Source organism: Rhinopithecus roxellana, chromosome 2, assembly GCF_007565055.1.
Source record: "Rhinopithecus roxellana isolate Shanxi Qingling chromosome 2, ASM756505v1, whole genome shotgun sequence".
Taxonomy (NCBI): Eukaryota; Metazoa; Chordata; class Mammalia; order Primates; family Cercopithecidae; genus Rhinopithecus; species Rhinopithecus roxellana.
Window position 1 is genome coordinate 93,388,940 of NC_044550.1, and position 15,614 is coordinate 93,404,553.

Here is a 15,614-nt window from a genome sequence, read left to right on the forward strand (position 1 = left end):
ATTGCACTCAGGATTGCATTCCCAGCATCAAATGACTGACCAATAATAAGCACAAATGTTCATTGAATGAACAAATATATTAAATTTCAATGGCTTTCTAAACCTAATTTCACTAGGTTGGTTCATCAACGGAAAAATTAACAGCAACTTATATGTACTTCCCCACTTGTTGCTCCAAGAGATTTACAGGTTTGTGCTTCTATTTTTTTTTTCATGTTTTCAAGTAAATCTAATGACCTCAGATGGCTTTCTCATCCTGAAGCTATTTTACAAAGTAGAGAAAACTAGAAAGGGAAAGCAAATGTCTCCTAGGATACTGAGTCTTCTCTTTATTATTTTTAAACTCCCTAGAAGCATTATATATATGTGTGTGTTTGGATATATATAATATATGTATATATGTGTATATATTATATATTATATATGTATATATTATATATGTATATATGTATATATTATATACGTATATATGATATATATGTATATATATTATATGTGATATATTATATATGTATATATGATATATATTATATATGTATATATGATATATATTTTATATGTGTATATGATATATATTTTATATGTGTATATGATATATATTTTATATGTGTATATGTATATATATTATATGTGTGTGTATATATATATACACACACACGCACACATCATGCATTATTCGTTGCTATCTGTAAAGGTCAGCACTCTGGTATATTTATGGATAGAACAGCATGGATACACTCTTACTGAATGATCATAGAGATCAACCCAAAAACCTTGCAGCAGATTGATTATCTTTAATCATTTGGTAGCCAAATTTTAGTATCATCTAAAGTTCAATTTTTTTAAGCAAATTTTATTATCCTAGGGAAAAAAATAATTTTTCTAAAATACTGTGATTTCCAAATTAGAGATGATAGGGTCCTCTCAAAACCAGTTCCAAGAAAAAGAGAATTCATGTTCCATTTATCTTTTGGAGCCATTTTTGATGAACAACTGACCTGGAAATCTGTGCTAAAATAGGTTTATGATACCTTGTGAAATACTTTCAAGTCATTAAATAAAAATAATCCTCACTAACGCTTGTCGCGATAATCTTGAATCCACACACATAAACCACTATACTCTAGAAACACAAAGAATTCCAGGGGTGATGAATCAGAAAGTGGCATCTAGAAACAAGGTTTCAGTTACTGTCTCTCAAGTAGCTTCTCTGTACTAGAGTAGGGATAGGTGTGATAAAACAGCGCTGGTCCTCAGATAATACTCTAACAGAAAAGATGATTTGAGCAATCAATTACAATAAAAAGTCATGAGGATATGACAATGGAAGTAGAGCACTGTATGAGAACTGAAGTCTATTCTCACATCTCATGTTACATTCACAGACAGAAATAAAACATTTTTGGCCAGGAGCGGTGGCTCATGCCTGTAATCCCAGCACTTTGGGAGGCCAAGGCAGGTAGATCACCTGAGGTCAGGAGTTTGCGACTAGCCTAGCCAACATGGCGAAACCCTGTCTCTACTAAAAACACAAAAATTAGTCGGGTGTGGTGGCACATGCCTGTAGTCCCAGCTACTTGGGAGACTGAGGCACAAGAATCACTTAAACCCAGGAGGTAGAGGCTACAGCGAGCCAGTATCGCGCCACTGCACTCCAGGCTGGGCGACAGAGAGAGACGCTGTCTCAAATAATAATAATAATAATAATAATAATAATAATAATAATAATAAAATAAATAAGTAAATACAACTTATTTTAAATGAGCATTTGTAAGGGTCATTGCTACTTGATCACATTAGGAACTGTCATGACATATCTATCCAGTCCAGCCAGCTATGTGAAAAAGTACCTGGATGGGTCCTTTGACTAGAACTCTATGAGAACTAACAAAATATTAATTAGCATGATTGAATCTACTTTTTTGTAAGGGCAATTTATACATCTTGCTTTTCTATAACAAAAAATAAATTATGCAACTCTAAGACTTACATACAAACTTTCAGGTCCTCTAAGTAAATGGAGAGACACCTTAGCCTATTAGGCCTATGAGAATGGTCTCATTCTGGTCTTAATTTCTCTCCTTCTAGAAACTTTTCTGAATGGTTTTCTATGTTCCATTTGGATCTTTTCCTTTTCTGTTGTTGCATATGGGCATTTTTAAAGTGTTTATAGAATGTCCTTAGAATTTGTGTGGACTTGCTCAGATTTCACTGCTGATCACAATATACCTGGAATGAGCTTTATAAAATAGAGACCAACCACGACAGGTGTTCAGCTGAATATAGTGCCCCTTCTTTTAATGTAAGAATGATTTTCTATTTATGTCCTAAATGACAGACTTTCTGTCTCCAGACTCTTTTTCTGTCTTCAGATACTACTTTGAAAACAAGATGAAAGCCATGGAATCTCCGAGAAAAATGTACATCTTACAGACTTTCAGGGAGTTCTGGAACACCAGGAACCTAGAGTCCACACTAATGAACAGCAGTTTCCTAACCTAATGCGAGAGACTTAAGACTTCTTCTGGGTCCCATGATCTTCTAATAATTGTCTTCTTAGCAAGACTAGACACAGCTCCAAGAAATGTGCACTACCATGAATGTCTTCCAGCTATCTTCTATGACAGCATTTCCCAGTGCGTTCTGTGGAATAATGGTACAGGGTGATGTTCTATGAAGGAAAATATGTATGGAAAGTAATACATTCCACAGTCCATATATTAGATTGCCTACACAACAGCAATGTGCTGTAGTTTAATAGGATTTGAATGAATAAAATTAATGCTCACAGCTATTTTCTTCTGCCGGCAAATATTTTTCTGCCCATAATCTTGCTAAACAGAATTCATCTGAACTTATGTTGTTGCCAACAAATATACGAACAATTATACCTAATCAAAAACAAAAACCAAACTGATGTTCAAGAAAATTAATCATTTGCTTTGAATAAATCAGCTATTAAGAAAGCTTACATAATTGAGTCTGACAGTGCCAAATCATGTCTGAGATGAAACGCTGCAAGATACATAATCAAACAGATATTTGCAAGAGCTGTGGGTTGGGGGAGAGTGCAAATGTTTCCCAGCACTCCTGTATGTCACAGGAGCACACAATAAAACACTTGAAGAACTGCAATAATAAAAGGTTTAAAGAGCTGCAATAATAGGTTTTGCACACTGTAGTGGCTACTGATACTGAGAACATTTTAGAAGTTCATCTCTATCATCTAAACACTACACACCACCATAATCGATTTATTACGTTTTAATAGGAATTCTATGCTAACATTTTATCCCTTTGCATCTGCTGTGTTTTACTATTTGAGTCATATCTCTTGTTAGAAACAATGTTTGACCCATCTATCCTCAATATAAATAAAAAGCTTTTACCACATAAACAAGGTCAATTTGTTCTGTTAGAAAGATGGAGTAATGGAACTAACTGTAAGATATGCAATGTAAAATTTATTCCCATTTCACCTTTATATGAGTAGAAATGAAAGATATTCAAACAAAATATGCATAACAATTAGGCTTTCTGTACTAGCCTTCAAATAAATACGTATGTATTTATACAGATAATAGTGTAAATGTATGCTTTCTATAGAATGCACAGAAGAAAATATTTGATGTTTTTCTTCATGGCTTATTTTCATTATTAAGTATTTTACCATTTGATACATGAATTTGTACTTTGTTTTCAGGTAATTGCATATATCTAGTCTGCCAATGACAGCAATTCATCATTGCACAGAGTCAAAATTGAGATGTAATTTTATTGCTGCTAGTAGCTCAAAACAAGTACTTTGGTCTAATTTATTTATTTATTTATTTTTGAGACGGAGTCTCACTTTGTCAACCGGCTGAAGTGTAGTGGAGTGATCTAGGCTCACTGCAACCTCCGCCTCTTGGGTTCAAGCAATTCTCCTGCATCAGACTCCCGAGGAGCTGGAATTACAGGGATGCACCACCACACCCAGGTAATTTTTGTGTTTTAGTAGAGACGGAGTTTCACTATGTTGGCCAGGCTAGTCTCGAACTACTGACCTCAAGTGATCTGCCCGCCTCAGCCTCCCAAAGTGTTGGGATTACAGGCGAGAGCCAGCCTGCCCAGCCTGATAGATAATATTAAGGGAATATTTCTCAAGTTTAATTTCAGCTACACTATAGAAAATAGTGCCTTGGTTTTCTGGAACAGAATTGCATGTAATCCATTTCCATAGAGGATATTATCCATATCCTAATTTATATCCATATAAATTTAGGATTGGACTGGGTCACAAAATGAGAAGTAAAAAAAAAAAAAAACTTTTGAAATATTGGCAATTTATCTGCAGAAAAGGACACAAATACATGCGTTTTTTTCTTTTGTATCCTGAATGCACTAAATCATAAACAGTGTAGCTGCAACATTACCTGAAAATGAATCCTTGTGAATGATACTGTTATTTTTTATATTTTCCAGTTTGCATTACTAAAATTATTTATTTTTTAAACATTTAGACCTCAGATTATTGGTGTTAAACATGAAACGTCAGACTGAATATCTTATGAATGCATATTGTGTGAACATGAATTCACTCTACAAATTAGTTTTTAATTTTTTTAAAGATCTAATATTTAATAATACACTAATTTACTTTCCTTAGCACTTAATTATAGAAGTACATGATTACTTATTTCAAAAAATTCTAAATACCCTGAGCAGCTTAAGATAGTGTCCTAAGTAAAGACTTTCCTCAAGTCTTCTTTATGTGCCTCAGCCAGATTCGGAAAGACTGAGAAGTAAATACACAGAAAAAATTATCTTCTTTTGCTTATATTTCCTGATTTGAGTCATCCCGGGGTGAAAGAGACTGCCTTTTCTGCAACAGAAAATAACTCAGTAATGGCAAGTTGTGTAAAAGAACTAGTACGAAGCATTGAACCAGTTTAACATACTGCCTAAACATTTATAAGTTAATAAAATCAAATCCAAATGCCAAACATTATCGGTGAAAGAAAATACATACAAATGACACATTATATTTGAGACTCTATGTGTCCCCAGTTCAATGACTGGTACCTTAGGAAACTGTTCCTTAAAACATACAGTAAGAGTTTCAATACTTGAGAATTTTAAATACCACTGCTTTATATTTAATAAATAGCTTAAAATTATAGCAAACTGGAATTCAGATTCTCATTTTTTCTTTATCAAATTGGCCTCAATTTTTTTAAAATATAGTTGCTGTTCACCAGCTCTAAACAATCAACAAAAAATGTAGAACAAAAAGAGGTGGAAGGGACTGACAAATCACAATTCAGTGGGAAAAGAGGAAGAGAATGAGAAAGCATTCAATATTCATTGCCCCAAAACAATGGAGAACTGTACACAGGCACCATGGTAATTACTTACATCTTCCCTGTGTCCCACTAGTACATACTAATAATTTAGTTTCTATTACTAGTCACTTACCTACACGAAGAAATTGATACATTTAGGAATTTATATGACTTAGCTACATGGCTTTTAAGAAGTATCCTACTATGGTTTGACAGTCCCCTCCAAAACTCATGTTGCAATTTAGCTGTCACTGTAATAGTATTAAGGGAAGGGACCTTTAACAGGTGAGTAGACTATGAGGGCTCCACCCTCACTGGGGACTTGTATTATAAGGGTGAGTTCAGTCACTCTTGTCCTCTCTTACCCTCTTACCTTTACCATGTGATGACACAGCAAGAAGGCCCTCACAAGATGCCATGCCTTGATATTGGACTTCCCAGACTCCAGAACTGTGAGCCAATAAATTTCTGTTCATTAAACATTACCCAGTTTGTGATCTTCTGTTATACCAGCACAAAACAGAACATGTCCTTTGGTAAGTTATGAAACTGCACTCTATTCCAGGTTTCCCCTAGCCAGTCTGGAACAGTCTGTTTTGTATTGCTATAAAGAAATGCCTGAAGCTGAGTACTTTATTAAGAAAAGAGGTTTATTTAGCTCACAGTTCTACAGATTGTAAAAGAAACAAGACACCAACATCTGTTTCTGATTAGAGCCTCAGGAAGCTTTCAATCACAGGGAAGTTGAACTGGCAGCACTTATGTCACATGGTGAGTGTGAGCAAGAGAGGTGCCATGCTCTTTTAAACACCAGCTCTTGTGTGAACTAATAGAGAACTCACATATTACCATGGAGACAGCACCAAACCATTCATGAGGGTTCCATCCCATGACCGAAACACCTCCACCAGGACCACATTTCAACACAAGATTTGGAGGGGACAAAGGTCCAAACTATATCATAGTCTCAACTCAGTTATTTCAATTGTCTATTTCTAATAAGTAAACAAGTCATCCAATTTCCATGGTGTGATCACAGCTCATCGGAGCCTCAACCTCCTGGGTTCAAGTGATCTTTCTGCCTCAGCCACTTGAGTAGTTGAAACTACAGGCATGCAGAACCATGCCCAGCTAATTTTTGTATTTTTTGTAGATGAGGTTTCACCATGTTGCCCAGGTTGGTGGTCTTGAACTCCTGGGCTCTAGCAGTCTTCCTGCCTCAGCATCCCAAAGTGTTGGGATTACAAGTGTGAGCCACCCTACCCAGCCTACAGCTACTCACCTTAATAAAACAAATATATTAGCTTAGGCAATGATTTTAATTTCATTCTATATTTGCAACTGTAGACATGCAAAGGGGTTATCCATACACAATCATGTGAATGTCAGCCTACCTTATTACATAGTAAAAAGTTAATACAAAGAATTCTCCATAGAAAGTGAGAAACTGTGAGTAGAACATCTTAAGTCTTTGCATATACATCAGTTTAAAGATCTAGGGACACAATTTTAGAGATGCGCTGTAAGATTAAGGTGAGGATAATGACAACTGCATTATTTCTCTCTTCCAAATAAGAGACAGTTGGTGACTTAGTCCTTTTGTGCTGCTGTAACAAAATACCACAGGCTGAGTAACTTATAAAAACAACAGAAATTTACGCTGGGCATGGTGGCTTGCACCTGTAATCTCAGCTACTCAAAAGGTTGAGACAAAGGGATTGCTTGAGGCCAGGTGTTCGAGACCAGCTAAGACAACATAGCAAGACCCTGTCTCTAAAATAAATAAATAAGTATGCCTTACAGTTCTGGATGCTGGGGAAGTAAAGATGAAGGCATTAGTAGGTTTGGTGTCTGGTGAGGGTTGCTCTCTGCTTACAAGACGGGCACCCTGTTGCCACATTCTCCGGAAGGAGGAATACTGAATCTTCTTCACATGGTGGATGAGACTGGAGAGCAAAACGGATCTAAGCCAGTTCCTTCCAGCCCTTTTTATAAGGCACGAATCCATACCTTAGTGCATAAGTGCCTTTTATAAGGCACTAATCCATACATAAGTGCAAAGCCCTCATGACTTAATCATTTCCCAATACTTTAAACAATTTCTCTAGATTATTTTATAATGCCTAATACAATGTAAAAACTTTATATAAATAGTTATACTCTATTGTTTAGGGAATAATCACAAGAAAAAAAATCTACCATGTTCAGTACAGTTGCAACCATACATTTTATTTTTTTCTATATATTTTTGATTCACAATTGGTTGAACCCACAGATGCAGAACTCACAGACATAGAGGGCCGATTTGTATAGAGAGAAAGGCAATTGGACCTAAGTGGTTAAGATATCAACCTAATTTAAAGCAAAGATCAAATGGTACAATTCAGATGTTTCTGTAGATAGTAAATATCCACTGTCAGGTAATACTATAGGCATATACTGTTTTATTGTACTTCATTGTACTATACTTCATATACATTGCATTTTTTACAAATCGAAGGTTTGTAGCAATCCCATAACTAGCAAGTAAATCAACTCCATTTTCCCAACAGCATATGCTCACTTCATGTATACTGTCGCATTCTGGTAATTCTCCCAATATTCTGAACTTTTTCATAATTGTTATTTGTGTTATAGTGATCTCAATCAGTGATCTTTGATGTTACTATTGTTTTGGAGGCACCACAAACTATGCCCATATAATATAGCGAACTTAATGGATACATGTGTATGTTCTGACTGCTCCACACATCTGCTGTTTCCTTTTCTCTCTCCTCAGGCCTTCCTATTCTGTGAAACAACACCGGAATAAAACCAATTATTGGCCATATAATGACCTCTAAGTGTTCAAGTGAAAGGAAGAGTTGTATGTCTCTCACTTTAAAACAAAAGTTAGAAATGATTAAGCTTACTGAGGACAGCATGTTGAAAGCTGAGGCAGACTAAAAGCTAGGCCTCTTGTGCCAAACAGCCAAATTGTGAATGCGAAGAAAAAGTTCTTGAAAGAAACTAAAAGTACTACTCCAGTGAACACAGGAAGAAAAAAGCAAAACAGCTTTACAGCAAATATGGAATAAGTTTAAGTGGTCTGGATAAAAGATCAAATCAGTTACAACATTCCCTTAAGCCAAAGCCTAATCCAGAGCGGGCCCTAACTCTCTTCAGTTCTATGAAAGCTGAGAAAAACTGCAGTTTCTCTCCCACTGGGAAGCCAGCAGGGGTTGGCTCATGAGGTTTAAGGAAATAAGCCATCTCCATAACATAAAAGTGCAAAATGGAGCTGCAAGTTATCCAGAAGATCTAGATAAGGTGGATACACTAAACACCAAACAACAGATTTTCAGTGTACATAAAATAGCCTTATATTCAAAGAAGATGCCATCTAGGATTTTCATAGCTGCAGAGCGGGAATCAATGCCTGGCTTCCAAACTTCAAAGGACAGGCTATCTTGTTAGGGGTACTGCAGCTGGTGACTTTAAGTTGAAGCCAGTGCTCATTTACAATTCCAAAAATCCTAGGGTCCTTAAGAATTTTGCTACATCTACTCTGCCTGTGCTCTACAGATAGAAAAACTATGCCTGGATGACAGCACATCTTTTAATATCATGGTTTACTAAAGATTTTAAGTCCACCATTCAGTAAAAGATTACTTTCGAAATGTTGCTGATCATTAACAATGCACCTGGTCACCCAAGAACTCCAATGGAGATGTACAAGGAGTTGAATTTTTTTAATGCCTGCTAACACATCCATTCCATAGCCCATGGATCAAGGAATAGTTTTGACTTTCAAGTCTTATTATATAAGCATATTTTTTGTAAGGCTATAGCTGTCATAGTGATTCCTCTGATGGATTTGGGCAAAGTAAACTGGAAATCTTCTGGAAAGGATTCACCATTTAAGATGTCATTAACTACACTGATGATTCATGAGAGGGGGTCAAAATACCAATATTAACAGGAGTGTGGGAGAAGTTGATTCCAACCCTCATGAATAATTTTGAGGTGTTTAAGACTTCATGGGAGGAAGTAACTGAAGATGTGGTAGAAATAGGAAGAGAACTAGAATGAGAAGTGGAACCTAAAGACGTGACTGAATTGCTGCAATCTCATGAAAAAACTTGAACCGATGAGGTGTTACTTCTTATGCATGAGTAAAAATGAGGTTTCTCAAGTAAAAGCTACTCATGGTGAAGATGCTATGAACACTGTTGAAATGATAACAAAGGACTTAGAATGCTATGTAACCTTCTTAGTTGATAAGGCAGTAGCAGAGTTTGAGAGGACTTGATCCCAAATTTGAAAGTTTTACAGAGAATAAAATGCTATCAAGTAGCATCACATGCTACACAGAAATCTTTGGTGAAAGGAAGAGCTAATTAACATAGCAAACTTCACTGCTGTCTATTAGGAGAAACTGCCACCTTTAGCAACCACTACCCTGATCGGTCAGCGGCCAACAACACTTGAGGCCAGACCCTCCACCAGCTAAAAGATTATGACTCGCTGCAGGCTCAGAGGGTCATTATTATTTTTTGAGCAGTAAAGTATTCTTAAATTGAGATATGCACATTGGTTTTTTTAGGCACAATGCTATTGCATACTTAATAAACTACAGTAGCGTGTAAACATAACCTTTACATGCATTTGGAAACCAAAAACTTTGTGTGACTTATTTGACCGCAGTGGTCTGGATCTGAGGCCACAGTATCTGTGAGATATACCTGTACTTGAGGTAAAGAAATGGACAGATTTTTACTTTGAGATGGAGTCTTGCTCTGCCACCCAGCCTGGAGTGCAATGGTGTGATCTCGGCTCACTGCAACCTCTGCCTCCCAGGTTCAAACAATTCTTCTGTCTCAGCCTCCCGAGTACTGGGATTACAGGCACGTGCCACCATGCCTGGCTGATTTTTGTATTTTTAGTAGAGGCGTGGTTTTACCATGTTGGCCAGGCTGGTCTTGAACTCCTGACCTCAGGTGATCCGCCCACCTCGGACTCCCAAAGTGCTGGGATTACAGGCATGAGCCACTGCACCCAGCCGATATGGACAGGTTTTTAAATGCCATGATGATCAGAACAGCTTGATGACTAAAAATAACATGCTACTGTTCCCATTCTTGTGGAAAAGGATTTGGGTTTTTCTTTTAGTGCTTTTAGATATAATCTCATAAACTCTTAATAATATTCTAACAATTATAAAAAGACTGTGCTATAACCTGTGAAGGTAACTCCTGAAGAGAAGTTGCAAAAATATTTAAAAAAATAATGAAGAAATTATTCACATGATAAAGTTAATGTATACCAAGGCAGAGCCTCTCAACTTGTGTACAAGGAATGCTGAAAGAGTCCCCTCAGCTCATGAGAAAGAAAAGTGGGGCCTCAGTGCAACCAGATTGCATGGGCTTGTGTTAAGTGGTCTCCAGATTACTCCAATGTGCCATACAAACACTCCTAAGTGTGTAAAGGAATGTAAGATTGGAAAACATCTAATTAGCGGAAATTGCTAATCAGAAAACCAGAAGAACTAGGTTCAACTCCATATCAGCTCACTAGCTGAGTGATCTTAAATTACTTTAACCTCTTTGGGACACTTAGACTCCTTATTTACTAAATGAAAACTAGAGTATTTCAATGGTCTCTTCTAGTTCTAAAACCTGTAATTTCCCTTACGTTGACACTTCATAATATAAAGCAGCAGTCATTACTCATTTAATTAAAAACTCTAAATTCAGATATTCAATAAATATTTGTTATTTACTGAACCTAGTCTGCATGTGAGGATCTGGAAAACAAATACGGAAGACAAAATCCCTAAATAGATCTTATTGTGAATAATCCTTACATCCCTTTTAGGAGGTTAAATAGTAAAGTCTTCTGAATAGTGCCCAAATAAAGGAAATATTTTGCACAGATAATGGAAGCTTGCCTATGCATAATAAATATTTTTTTACTTTAGCTATAATCAGAGCTTCTACCAATATATAAGAATTTTCTCCTCTATACCCTTCAACTGTTTTAAAAAGAAAAATTATGGTCATTTAAATTTACTCAGAAATTACATTTGTAATTAAAATTGATTTCCAAAGTATAAATTTATAAAAATAGTTTAAAGACTCTCAAAAGGACTTCAACATCTTATATTCATATTACAGCAAGAAAATCAATGTGCTCCATATATTTTACCCATGATGAAACTTGTCCCATATCCATTACTATATACATAGTTTAACTGGGTGGGGTTGGGAGGGAGAGGCAGGAATTCAAAATTTTAATTAAATATTACATAATTTAATGTTCCCCCAAGAATCTGAGCTGACATTTTCATATGAATACAATTTCACAAAGGTTACAAATATACATATCAACTTACAACAGAAGGAATCATTTAGTATTTTACAGTGTTTCTAAAAATCTAGCTCCATAATCACTCTTTAAAAAAACAAAAAAATCCTTACCACATAATATGAAAAGTCCACATTTCTCTGGAAATGCATAGTCACCTAATAGTAAGGTCCAAAATGAGAATTACTATCTCCAGAGGAGGGTGGAGGAGGTAGCGGTGGAGGGGGAGGGGGTGGGGGTAGGGAGTATGGTAAGTTAAGTAATGGATGAGCTGCCATGTTTGGTGTAGCCCAACTCATGTTTACAGGTGGGGGTGGTGGTGGGGGTGGAGAGCGGAGTGGAAAATTATGCACATCAAACATTGGAAGAGGAAAGGGGTATTGTGGCATAATGGGATTATCTTGTCTCTGAGAAGGAAATCCTGAAGTCTCCTGAGATACCATATGTTCTGAATTATAGAAATGCTGAGGTGGAGGCCTGCCATGGCAAGATCGAGGGTATCTGCCCCTGGAAAATCCTCGTGTGAATTCTCTGTTACGATATCCTTTTGCATGCTCTGAAGTAGAGTGAGCATTCCAATTCTGATGTACTTCAGCAAAATCTTCACCTTTGAGGGGAGGGTAAACAAAACAACAAAAGTAAGTTTAATATATCAAAAAGCACTGTTTGAAATTTCAATTATGAATTTTCTTTATCATCCAGTATATCTTATGGCAGTTAAAAAAAGTGTAAAACATAAAATGGTAAATTTTAAATGAACTGAAAAGACAAAACTTAATGCCAAAGAAAGATAATCGAGCAAGTCAGAAAACACTTAAGACGATAACCATTCTACTCCAGCCAAACACCAGAGAAGAAAATGTGGCACCATCTCTACACACTCTCAAAGGCTGAGTATGGATCCTAGACTTCTATCCTTGACAGGCAGTAATGAGGTACTCCAACCCTTCCACTGCAGTAGCATCAGGAACAGGCTGAACAGGGTGCCAGTAACAAGCCTCCCCACAGTGACAATGAACATCACATGGGGAACCGGAACTTCCACCTCCACTGGCAGCAACACAGTGTTCTTCCTTCTTTTACACTGTGACAATGTCAGAGAAGACTGAGTAGAGTTAGGATTTTTGTCCCCATCCAGTGATAACAAGGCCATCCTCCACTGATGTCAGTGCATGCCATATGGGGAGGAGTGACAAAGTACTCCTGTCCCTACCAGGCATAAGAAAATACCTCGTGGGGTGTCAGAACTTCTACCCTCATCCAGCAGTAACAAGGCACCCCTTGGCCAAAGGTGTCAACAGAGGCTAAGAGGAATACCTAGACTTCAATCTACCCCATTCTTTTTGCTGCCAGAGAAGCATTTTTAAAAAGACAAAGAAACAATTACAACAAACCCAGCTAAATCAGAAGATTTACATAAGATCCATGGTCTTGTAATATAATACTCAATATCCCAAGTTTCAATAAAAGAAAACTGCTCATCACAAAAAGAACCAGGAAGATTTAAAATTCAATGAAAAAAAAAAATTAACCAAGGGTGTCACAAAGATGTTAGAATTATGAAAGGTATTAAAGCAGTCATAAAAATGCTTCAACAAGATATTATGAACACTCTAAAAAAATCAAAATTACAAAGTTTTAGCAAAAAAAGGATATAAAATAAAGAATACATTGAAATTTTAGAACTGAACATTACAATAACCAAAATAAAAAACTCAATGGAACAATATTGAAGGAGAAGAACAAAGGACGGAAACTACCCAACTTCAAGACATATTAAAAAGTTTAAGTAATCACAGCAGTGTGGTACTGGTGAAACAACAGACAAATAAATCAATGGGACAAAACAGAAGGTACAAAAATAGACCCCCATAAACATAATAAACTGATATTTAACAAAGGAGCAAAGGCAATACAACAGAGTAAAAGTAGCATTTTTAACAAATGGGGCTGGAAAACCTGGACATCCATAGGAAAAAGAAATAAATAAATATAGACAATAATCTTACACCGTTCACAAGAATTAATTCAAAATGGATCACAGACCTCAATGTAAAATTCGGAATTGTAAAATTCCTAAAAGATAACATAGAAGAAAATTTAGATGACCTTGGGTTGATAATGACTTTTCTTTAGAGATGGAGTCTCGCTCGGTAGGCCCAGTTGGAGTGCAGTGGCATGCTCTCAGCTCACTGCAACCTCCACTGCCCGGGTCCCGGCTCAGGCAATTATCCAGACTCAGCCTCCCAAGTAGGAATGCGCCACCATGCCCAGCTAATTTTTGTATTTTTAGTAGAGACGGGGTTTCATCATGTTGGCCAGGCTGGTCTTGAACTCCTGACTTCCTGATCTGCCCACCTGGGCCTCCCCACGTGCTGGGATTACAAGTATGAGCCACTGTGCTCGGCCAATAATGACTTTTTAGATAATGACTTTTTAGATAGGACATCAAAGGCATGATCCATGAAAGAAATGATCAATATGCTGAATTTCATTAACTTAAACATTTCTGCTCCATGAAAGATACTGTCAGGAGAATGAAAGAAAAAAAGCTCAGAAGTTCAAGGTTACAGTGAGCTATGATTGTACCACTGCATTCTAGCCTGTGCAACAGAGCAAGATCAAAAAACAGACCAAAAAAAAGAAAAAGAAAAAGAAAACCCTCAGCAAGACATTTGTTGATGTAGATAAGATTCCAAAATTTACACTGAAAGGTAAAGGACCTAGAATACCGATTATAATTTTGAAAAAGAAAAATAAAGTAGGAGTTATCACTCTACGCAATTTCAAGACTAACCTCACATTCCATACAAAATTTAATTCAAAATGAATCACAAGTGTACAATTTAAAACAGAAGACTACAAAACTTTCAGGGAAAAAAACAGAAGAAAATCATTAGGATCTAAAGCTAAGCAAGAAGTTATCAGATTCCATAAACAAAATTGATAGTTTTCCTCAAAACTAAAAACTTTGGTCTTGCAAAAGGCCCTCTTAAAAGAGGGAAAAGACTACAGACTAGACAAATCATGAACAAACCACATATCTGACAGAAAGCGAGCATCTAAAATACACATTTTTAAATTCTCGTAACTCAACAGTAAAAATTCAGAAATACAATTTAAAAGTGGCAAAAGATAATGAACTGACATATCACTGAAGATAGAGACAGTAAATGAGCACATGGAAAGATGTTCAATGCCATGAGCCATTAGGAAAATGAAAATTAAAACCACAATTATATTTGCACTACAAACCTAGCAGAATGCCCAAAATTAAAAAGAGTGATAACACCAAATGCTGGAGAAAATGCAAAGAAAGTGTCACTCATCCATTGCTGATAAAAATGTAAAATGGCACAGCCATGCTGAAAAACAGTACGGCAATTTCTTAGGAAACTAAACATACAATGCAACCATTATACAACCAAGCTATTGTACTCTTGGGCATTTATTCCAGAAAAATAAAAATCTGTTTTCACACACACAAAAAATGTACATAAATATTTATAGCTGCTTTATTCCTAATAACCCCAAAACGGAAACAACCTAGATGTCCTTCAGTGGATGAATGGTTAGGTAATCTGGTAAATTCATGCCATGAAACGTTACTCTGTAATGAAGATGAACAAACCTATTGATACATGCAGTAATGTGGGTGGATGCACAGATTTTTTTTAAATTTTTTTTATTATTATACTTTAAGTTCTAGGGTACATGTGCATAACGTGCAGGTTTGTTACATATGTATACATGTGCCATGTTGGTGTGCTGCACACCCATTAACTCCTCATTTACATTAGGTACGTCTCCTAATGCTTTCCCTCTCCTGGTCCCCTCCCCACAATAGGCCCTGGTGTGTGATGTTCCCCTTCCTGTGTCCAAGTGATCTCATTGTTCCATTCCTACTCATTGTTCTCACTATGAGTGAGAACATGCGGTATTTGG

At 36.4% G+C, this 15,614-nt stretch overlaps 1 protein-coding gene across 2 annotated transcripts in view; it reads right to left on the bottom strand.

Moving 5' to 3' along the window:
* Positions 1 to 7,527: 7,527 nt before the first annotated feature.
* The window catches only part of NAF1 (nuclear assembly factor 1 ribonucleoprotein), a 40,398-nt gene continuing 32,311 nt past the window's right edge, over positions 7,528 to 15,614 (bottom strand). Inside the window, exon 8 of one of the 2 annotated variants that reach the window (XM_010375947.2) lies at positions 7,528 to 12,276. In XM_010375947.2, the coding sequence (XP_010374249.1) occupies positions 11,828 to 12,276 (449 nt within the window). In that variant the 3' untranslated portion in view covers positions 7,528 to 11,827. The remainder of the gene's footprint in view (positions 12,277 to 15,614) is intronic. The other variant, XM_010375948.2, reaches the window with a different exon arrangement.